This window comes from Betta splendens, chromosome 15 (genome assembly GCF_900634795.4).
Source record: "Betta splendens chromosome 15, fBetSpl5.4, whole genome shotgun sequence".
NCBI lineage: Eukaryota > Metazoa > Chordata > Actinopteri > Anabantiformes > Osphronemidae > Betta > Betta splendens.
Window position 1 is genome coordinate 26 of NC_040895.2, and position 10,000 is coordinate 10,025.

The window sequence follows — 10,000 nt, forward strand, 5'->3', positions numbered from 1 at the left end:
TGTGGAGGATTTTTCAGATTGGACAAACCCAGGTTAGATGATTTTTTTCCTCACCACGTTGGAGGAATCCTTCTGGTGGAATAAATGCATGTTGGATGGATTTTTTCACGTGGAACAGTGGAGAAGTGTGGGTGTGGTGTGGTGTGTGTGTGTGTGTGGGCGGGGGGTGCGTGCTGGCTTGTGGGGTCTTGTTCCAAGTTGGAGGGAATCTCCACCACGTGGGAGGAATCCTTTGGTGGATAAAAATGCCGCGTTGGAGGATTTTTAACGTTGGACGAACCCAGGTTAGATGATTTTTTCCCACCACGTTGGAGGAAATCCTTTTGGTGCGATAAAACTGCAGGTTGGGGATTTTCATGTTGGTAAAGTGGAGAAGGTATGTGTGTGTGTGTGAGTGAGTTATGTGCGTGAGTGTGTTGTGTGCGCGTGCCGTGTGGGGTTCTGTGTTGAGGACGTGACAGTGGTGGTGAAATAAGTCCCCCCCCCCACATAGGTAGATGTTTTTTTTTGTTGGAGAAATCTTCTGGTGGGAATAAAACTTGGAGGAGCTTGGAGGATGTTTCACGTTGGATATAAAGTGGAGAACGGCTCGAGTTCTTTCGTGGGTGAGATGATTTTGGTGTGATGCTCCTGGCAGCGATGGAGATGTTAGGTGCCAGAGAATACGAAAAAACCACACAAAACAAAAAAACAAACAGGTAGGGGCGGGGATCGGACCCCCCGGTCAGACCTGCCACCTTCCCACGGTCGGTGTCATTATAAACCCAACAGAGAAGAGAAGAGGATGGCCTACTCTTCCCGTCCCTCTAACTGAACAGAGCTCACGACATGGACGCAGAGAGAAGAGACCTCTAAATTCTCTAACGGAGTGTGAGCTCGTCGCCGTTCGCTCAGATCGTAGAGACTTCTCAAAGGCACTGGAAAAGACCGAGACAATGACAAGTTCGACGTTGGCGAGACGGCATCCTGACGTCTCGCCAACTGCAAACCCGTGGGAATTGGGCGCTCCCTGAACGCACATGGGAGAAAAATGGAGGTCCTAACGGGGAAGATCTGGGCCTCGCCCGTCAAGTGGCTGGTGCATCTGTGTCGCGCCGGGTTACACCTTGCCGAGGGAGAATAGTTTGTGGCCGACTGCATCCCAAGTCCACGGAAAGAGTCGGGGACGGCGTGTTCTTTGGGGTGCAATCACAGCCTGAGGGGTCTGAAAATTTTTCTCTCTGTGGTTTACATGGCGGTCTACGGATCATCGTCGAGCCGGTGGCTCACGACGACATAGTTTGGTCATGGAACGACCAACGCCCCCAATTGCAGTCCGACCCTTACGGGACGGCGTGCGACCCCGTGAGCGATGATCGGCGAAGTTATCGCCGAGGACCGCGACAGGCTTCTGAGTCCCCGCCCAGGAAGAGGAGTGCACTTTGAGGATCTGTCTGCCCCGAGTTGCTGAGTGGTGAGGCTGCGCGGGGCGATAACGCATGGGCGACACTTGGTGGGGGCTGTACGCCGATCAGGAAAAAGGGCCCGGGGGTTGAAGCCGAACGCGGGGATAGTCTTTGTTTATGGGCGGCTACGAGACGCGGAGATACCTGTTTGACATCGCTACCGACGAGTGTCCTCGGAGAGTTTGTTTTGTGTCTACCCCGTTGCGGTTTACCAATAAGTGCCGTGAATGGCACTAGGAAAAGAGTCCCCGTTCAAGTCTGTCTCTGAACTATTGGCTAACATCGCTGGCTAAATCGGCTTCTCCCCGCCACGCCAGCATCGTCGATTACGTGTGTCCGAATTAAGATGTCGGACACCTTTGGATTATGAATACATGTGAGTGAATTCTAAATGAATATGAATAATGAGTGCATATGAATGCATTGTGTAACCCTTCTTGATTAACGTTATATTCAATAAATATTAGCATTTAATCAAAGTTTTGTTATTTGGTCTTATTTTCTCTGAGGGGCCTGAGGACTTGTTGGACAAAACATCCTGGCAGCCGAGACGGTTGTGATCGTGTCAAGGATCTCATACAGACAACGCCACATGCACCGGATCAATTGGCCTTGGCCCTGGCGAACTCAGCGTTCGCCCACGCATGTGGCGTTTCCGGGCGCCCTCTTAGTTGCAGCGGTGGCCAAAATGTTACCGACTCTAAACGTAAAGCGAGGCGTCATCTGTGCCGGCTTGGGGAGATGACACCGCGACAGATGCAAAGACGTTTGACGAGAGATTCACGGCGTACCTGACCGACACCCCAGCGGGACGACGACTATGGGCGCAAGCCTATCTGTACCGAAAAGGCCGAGACGAGAGAGGAGCGTGGTCAGCCCCTCGGCACTCGCGACAACCTGTTCAGGGAGCTGGGCAGCCGTGATAGAGGGCATGTCGTATGAGCTGGACACCGGAGGAACTACGTGGTGATGCATGCGGCGTCAGCTTTCCCGTTCGTAGCGGGTGACAATGCTGAGAGAGCATGTGTATCAGTGCACGTTGCCGGAGTGGAGGAGTGCGATTCCTGGCGAAAAAAGTTCTCTGGAGAGAAAGAGTTCCTGGAAAGCAATGATAGGCAAGGAGCGTTACAGAAGGGGCCTACGTGGCGTTCCCCAAGTGATGACTGAAGAGGCCGTGGAACCATGTCGGACTTTGGTACGATATGCCCTGCGTCGTGGGCGGCTCGACGGCGCGAAGCGAGAGCACAACAACGCTGCGGGATACTGATGCTGGCCTGCTGACTGAAAGTTGCTTCGCGTCACGTTTTGATGAGCGAGAATCCCGTTGATGAAGATTGAAAAAAACAAAAAAAGGGCCAGTATTCAATTTCTTTATACGCCTGCCTCTGTGCTTTAAGCGTACCGATTAAATTGTCAGAGGACTCGAACAGGCAGGCTGGCGGCGAACCACATGCCCCCCACAGCACGGAGGCGGAGATTACGATCAGAAAGGTTTATTTAGGCAACGGGTCAGACGGTCCAGGTCATACACGAAATGGCTCCGACAAAAGTACAGGCAGGCAGGGAACAGGCAAAAACTCACGGTCGTAGATACTCAGGGTCAGGCAGGATACATGGTGCAAACAGGAAAAACACGAAAAACACGAACACGCGGGACTCAGGGACTAGGGACGCTCCAGAGTCACAAGAAACACGGAACACTCAGGGACCTCGAACACAATCTGGCAGAGTGAACTAGGAACAGGTGGTGGTTAAATACGACAGTGATTGATACTAAAGAGTGCAGGTGGTAAGAGCAGGACAGCTGTGTACAAGACAAAACGGAAGTAAGCTAGAACACAAAACAGGACCGGGAGAGACTACCAAAATAAAAACAGGAAACGGAAACCTGGAACCAAAATAAGACAAGCAGGACATACGTGAAAACAGAACAACTAGAAAACAAAACACGATCATGACAGTACCCCCCCCCTATGCGCCTTCCACGGCGCACGAAGCCCCCCCCCCAAGAACCAGGGCGGGCGGAGGTGTGTCCCAGGGGAGGGACCGAATCCCACCCTCAAGGACAGAGCAGGTGGGGGTGAGGGGAGGACCTGAGGAGGGCCAAAACAAGAGTCCACACGAAAACCCCAAAGTCCATGAACAGGAAAAAAAAAAAAGGTCCAGGGATTCCGTCACGAGGGGGGGTGACGGACGTGGCCGAGATCCTGCTCAGCAGCCCTGAGCCGGTGGCACTCTTAGTGCCCTGGTGGGACCGATGTCCCGGGAGCCACCCCGATGGCACGCTCCCAGGCGGAACGCTGATCCAGGCTGGGTGAGGAGTCGAGCGGACGGCGCCGCAGGAGCAGCGCCATCCCAGCAGCAGGAGCGCCCGAGGGGGCAGAGGCCAACAGGATCCGGCAGCAAAGCGCAGCAGACGAGAGCAGGAACAAGCGGCGTCCTCCTTGGGGACCACCGCGCGACGAGAGAGCAGAACCAAGAAGCAGATGCGGCCGCGCCGGAGCCAGGAAAGGACCATGCCAGCGGAGCCCGGAACCGATGCAGATGCGACCGGAGCGCCGGAACGGCAGGAACCGATGCAGTATGCGTGCCGGACCGGATCGCGGCGGCGACGGGAGCGACCCCCTCCTGGAGGTCGGCAGTGAGCCTACGGACGGGAGCGACCCCATCCTGGAGGTCGGCAGGGGAACTACGACGGGAGCGACCCCCTCCTAGGAGGTCGGGCAGGAAACTCGAAGGGAGAGACCCCCTCCCATGGCGGTCGCAGGAACTACGACGGGAGCGACCACTCCTGGAGGTTGGCAGGAACTACGAGGGGCAGAGACCCCCTCCTGGAGGTCGGCCAGGAACTACGAACGGGAGCGACCCCCTCCTGGAGGGTCGGCAGGTGGAACTACGACGGGGGAGCGACCCCCTCCTGGAGGTCGGCAGAGAACTACGGCGGAGAGCGACCCCCTCTGGAGGCGTCTGCGCGGACATGCGGCGGGCGCCGACCCCTCTGGGGGTCCGACGAGGAACTGCGGATGGGCGCGACCCCCTCCTGGGGGTCCGCAGGACTCGCCGGCGGACCCCTGAGGTCCGCAGGGACTGCGAGGGGCGCACCCCCTCCTGGAGGTCGCCGGGGAACATGACGGGAGACGCGACCCCCTCCTGGAGGTCCGCCGGGACTGCAGGCGGGCGGCGACCCCCTCCTGGAGGTCCGCCGGGACTGACGGCGGCGGACCTCCTCCTGAGGTGCGCCGGGACTCGCTGGCGCACGCCCTCTGGAGGGCGCAGGAACTGCGGCGGCCGCCTCCTCCTGGAGGGCGCAGGAACTGCGGCTGAGCGCACCTCCTCCTGGAGGTGCGCAGGAAACTGCGGCTGGCGCAGACTCCTCCTGGAGGGTGCGCAGAACTGCGGCTGGCGCGACCTCCTCATGGAGGGTGCGCAGGAACTGCGCTGGCGCGACCTCCTCCTGGAGGTGCGCAGGAACTGGCTGCGCGACCTCTCCATGGAGGTGCGCAGGAAACTGCGGCTTGCGCGACCTCCTCCTGGAGGTGCGCAGAACTGCGGCTGCGCGACCTCCCTGGAGGTTGCGCAGGAAGCTGCCGGCTGCGCGCAACCTCCTCCTGGAGCGTGCGCAGGAACTGCGGCTGCGGCGACTCCTTCCTGGAGGTGCGCAGAACTGCGGCTGGCGACCTCCTCCTGGAGGTGCAGGAACTGCCCGACTGCGCGACTCACTCCTGGAGGTGCCGCAGGAAATGCCCGATATGGCGACGACCTCCTCCTGAGGTGGCAGGAACTAAGGATTAGCTGAGACCCTCCTCCTGGGGACCGGAGGGCGCTGCGGCTCCACGGGTGAAGGGATGGACACGACCGCTACGAGGCGCCGACAGGAACGGGGACTGGAAAGACCGTACAGGGTCGACAGGAACGTGGACTGGAACGCCGCTACGGGTGACAGGAACGGGGACTGGAACGACCAGCTACAGGGCCGACAGGAACGGGGACTGGAACGACCGCTACAGGGCCGACAGGAACGGGAACTGGAATGACCGTACAGGGTCGACAGGAACGGGGACTGGAACGACCGCTACAGGGTCGGACAGGAAGGGGACTGGAACGACAGCACCTACAGGGTCGAAAGGAACGGGGACTGGAGACGACCCGCCTACAGGGTCGCCAGGAACAGGGGCTGGGAACGACCGCTACAGGGTCAGCAGGAAAGGGGTCAGGACAGGGGGGTGACCTCATACTTGGCCTACGGGAACGCCTCTACTTGGCCTACGGGACCGCCCTCTACTCGGCCTACGGGAACGCCCTATACTGGCCTACAGGAAGTCCTCTACTGGCCTACAGAAAACAGAACTGGAACGACCTCAATTTGGTCGGCAGGGACAGGGACTGGAACGACCTCAATTTGGTCGCAGGAAACTGGAACGACCTCGACATGGCGACGAGGAAGAACGACCTCAACATGGCCGACAGGGAGAACTGGAACGACCTCAACATGGCGACCCGACAGGAACTGGAACGACCTCAACATGGGCCGACAGGAACTGAACGACCTCAACATGGCCGACAGGAACTGAACGACCTCAACATGCCGACAGGGACAGGAACGACCTTTAACGGATCGACAGGAACTGGAACGACCTCTACTTGGCCGACAGGAACTAGAACGGCGTCCTCCTCTGAGGAGCCGACAGGAACTGGAACTAGAACGGCCTCAATATGGCCGACGGGAACAGGGACGGCGTCCTCCTCTGAGGAGCCGACAGGAACTAGAACGGCCGCAACATGGCCGACAGGGACTGGAGCGGCGTCCCCTCCGGAGCTGGCATGACAGCTTACGGCTGCCGAGCTCGACGGGGGAGACGTCGGGCCTGATTGGGTGGGGTTAACAGTCGTCAGACGGACGGCGCCCTCTGACGGGGACAAGGACGGAACTGGGGTCAGGGCAACACACGACTGATCTGGGGTCTGGGCAACACACGGCTGATCTGGGGTCTGGGCAACACACGGCTGATCTGGGGTCTGGGCAACACACGGCTGATCTGGGGTCTGGGCAACACACGGCTGATCTGGGGTCTGGGCAACACACGGCTGATCTGGGGTCTGGACTAGGTTCGACTGGGCTGGGACCTGGAGACGACAGGGCTGCACCGGGGCATGAGTAACACACGGCTGACCTGACTGAGAGGTGGGGCATGAAGCGACCGCTGGCTGCAGGCCCGGGAGTTGCAGGGCCTCACGCAGGACAGGCTCCCTCCGGACGAGAGCGGCTGCTTCCTCGAACAGTTGTTCTCTCGCGCCCTGGTCTGTAGCCGAATTGGCGGTGTTCATGAGGTGGGCGAAGAGAAATGGCACTGGAGGAGAGCAGAGGAGGTGTGACCCGTCGGGCGACGCTGTCTGGGATGCCTGTTATCAGAGTGGACACAGTCAGTCAGAGAATTAAGGGGCTCCTCTGTCGGGGAAGAAGGCTGCTCGGTCCCCATGACCGAGACCGCGGGACCCGGAATCCTGGACCCGCGCCGCCGCCGTCGCCGTCCGGAGCAGCTGCGACTGTCCGTCGTTTGAGGCGCTGGGCGCGGTGTGGACCGGACCCTGTACCGGGATCCGCATGGTGAACGGGCCCGCGGCGTCTGGAGCTTGGGCTGGAGACTGGGGAAAAACACGATTGAGCAGGAGACTGGGCAAAACACGATTGAGCGGAGAGGGGCAAAGCACGATTGAGCTGAGATTGAACAGGCGCGCGGCTGAAACTGGAGACTGAGCAGCGCGCGGCTGATCTGGAGACTGAGCAGCGCGCGGCTGAACTGGAAACTTGAGCAGCGCGCGGCTTGACTTGGAGGCTGAGCAGCGCGCGGCTGAACTGGAGACTGAGCAGCGCGCGGCTGAACTGGAGACTGAGCAGCGCGCGGCTGACTTGGAGGCTGAGCAGCGCGCGGCTGACTTGGAGGCTGAGCAGCGCGCGGCTGAACGGGAGACTGAGGACCGCGTGAGAGCAGGAAATCCTCCCAGGGAAATAACCATGGAGCTGGGCAGGTTGGTGCAGGCACGACGATCCGACGAGGCGGAGAGGATGAAACCGAAACCATACTTCCGCGGGGGAGTTATATTTGCCGTAAAAAACAAGGGGAAAAACAGTCACTGACCTGACCGGAGGCTAAGTGCTGGCTGGGTCCAAGTGTGGCCAGATTGTTCTGTCAGGGACTCGAAGCAGGCAGGCGGCGAACCCACATGCACAGCACGGAGGCGAGATTACGATCAGAAAGGTTTATTCTTAAGGCACGGTCAGACGGTCCAGGTCATACACGAAATGGCTCGACAAAAGTACAGGCAGGGAACAGGCAAAAACTCACGGTCAGTAGATACTCCAGGGTCAGGCAGGATACATGGTGCAAACAGGAATAAACACGAAAAACACGAACACGCAGGGAACTCAGGAGACTAGGGACGCTCAACTCACAAGAAACACGAACACTCAGGGAACTCGAATACGACAATCTGGCAGGGAACTAAGGACACAGGTGGTGGTTAAATACACAGTGACTTGATGACTAACAGAGTGCAGGTGTGGGTAATGAGCAGGGACAGCTGTGACAAGACAAGAAACCGGAAGTAAAGCTAGAACACAAAACAGAGACCGGGAGACTACCAAAATAAAACAGGAAACGGAAACTGGAACCAAAATAAGACAGGCAGGACATGACGTGAAACAGGGAACAACTAGAAACAAAGACACGGATCATGACAAAATTATACTGTACGGAATGCGCCTTGTACTCCTTTATTTCATAACTGTTTTATATTATTAAATAAACTTTTGGCATTTAATCAAATGTTTTTGCCTGTTTGGTCTGTTTTATTTTCGTTTAAAATGGTCAGCCCTTGCACGCAGCTGTCTGCTTGCATCATCATCATCATCATCATCATGTTCGTCATCATCATCATGTTCATCATCAGTGGGCCTGTGGCACGGGTGGAGGTAAGGGGAGGAAAGGAGAAGGAAAAAAAATAAAAAACAAAAAAAATGGGGTCGCGCCGGACCCCGGCAAGACGCCTGACGGGGAGGTACAGGGGGCTGGGGTCGCGCCGGACCCCGGCAGGACGAGGGATGGGGAGGTTCCGTGGGCTGGGGTCGCGCCGGACCCCGGCAGGACGAGGGACGGGGAGGTTCCGTGGGCTGGGGTCGCGCCGGACCCCGGCAGGACGAGGGATGGGGAGGTACAGGGGGCTGGGGTCGCGCAGTTCATCTGAACTCGATGATCGTGCAGCCTCCTGCTGAGGGATGTTGGCCAGGAAGCAACACTGAACATAACCTGCAGGAGATGAAAAAAAACTATTTAAAGGGCTTTGTAGTTAAAAATAGTAAAGCCCCACTGTATCGTTAATACGTTACTGCTCAACGTATGCCCTCAGACTGATGGCAGGAATTAATGTAGAAACATCAAAGGGAGGTAAACAATGATTCATAGTCATGATCGTAGATGTTCGTACTCGTACATGGCGGTTAAAAGAAGGCAGATTGCAACTAGTCGCTGTCGCTTCGTTCTGCTTTTTGCAAGACGCGCTTTCCACTGGACGGCAGCAGTTCCTTAGAAGCCCTGGTTTTGTTTTTACTGTGGAGAGAGGAAACAAACAGTGACCATGCAGAACAGAGATGGGACACGTCTGGTTTAAGGGAAAAGTATTTAACACTACAGCTATGCAATGCTGAAAGTCTCATGCAACTGTTCCGTAGCAGCTAATGTTTATCAAAGTGACATCCGATCACAGTTTCTGTGTGTGTGTGTGTGTGTGTGTGTGTGTGTGTGTGTGTGTGTGTGTGTGTGTGTGTGTGTGTGTGTGTGTGTGTGTGTCTTGTAGTTTAAAGATACTTACGCTCTTTTTCAGCCAGTTCTAATGCATCATTTATCTTTTTTAACATGTTATAGCGCTCACGGCCTTTAACCTGCAGAAAAAAAAGGATTTAAATTGAGAGCTGCAATTCTGTGACAACACTAGTTTTTTTTTAAATACTTTGTGTGTGTACTAACTGGCAACATAAGTACTTCCTCCTCGTCTGTGCTTGAGCCAGACTTCCTTTTGCACATATCAGGATCTGTTGCTGGGGCACTTTCTAGAAAAGCAAACGTGATCCGTAAGATAGAAGACAGCCAAGGTGCAAAGACAAACCCAGCATTAATAAACAAACACATACTTCTTTTCTTCACTTGTTTGGCCCCTGTCTGAAGTTTGGCACTATTTGCCTCCTCTGTTTTACGATCCCTGCCGGGACACGCGCAGACACGCACCTCGAAGCATCTTCGGCCCAAAGTTGTCCGCTAAAAGACAGTAGAAAACATTTACTAAGGCTGCAAAAGCTATCTTTGAGGTGGGATAACAGTGATGCACAACTTCAACTTCAAGTTGAAGTTTAGAAACAAAATAAACATAAAACAGGCAAATGCATAAAGCAGGAGATCAAGTTACACCACGTCGACCCTCGGTTTCCATGTAACACTACTCTTTATCCAGCAAATACATTTCAGCTCACACCAATCCTGGTAGATGAAACCATACGTACCCTG

At 56.2% G+C, this 10,000-nt stretch overlaps 1 protein-coding gene across 1 annotated transcript in view; it reads right to left on the bottom strand.

Annotated features, from left to right (window-relative positions):
• Nucleotides 1-8,305: 8,305 nt before the first annotated feature.
• LOC129603075 (cellular tumor antigen p53-like) overlaps nucleotides 8,306-10,000 on the bottom strand; it is a 1,765-nt gene continuing 70 nt past the window's right edge. Inside the window, exons 1-6 of the mRNA XM_055502729.1 lie at nucleotides 9,991-10,000; nucleotides 9,631-9,749; nucleotides 9,467-9,549; nucleotides 9,312-9,381; nucleotides 8,928-9,049; nucleotides 8,306-8,749 (exon numbers count right to left, since the gene is read on the bottom strand). The exon at nucleotides 9,991-10,000 is cut by the window's right edge and continues 70 nt beyond it. Coding sequence (XP_055358704.1) covers nucleotides 8,390-8,749; nucleotides 8,928-9,049; nucleotides 9,312-9,381; nucleotides 9,467-9,549; nucleotides 9,631-9,749; nucleotides 9,991-10,000 — 764 coding nt within the window. The 3' untranslated portion in view covers nucleotides 8,306-8,389. The remainder of the gene's footprint in view (nucleotides 8,750-8,927; nucleotides 9,050-9,311; nucleotides 9,382-9,466; nucleotides 9,550-9,630; nucleotides 9,750-9,990) is intronic.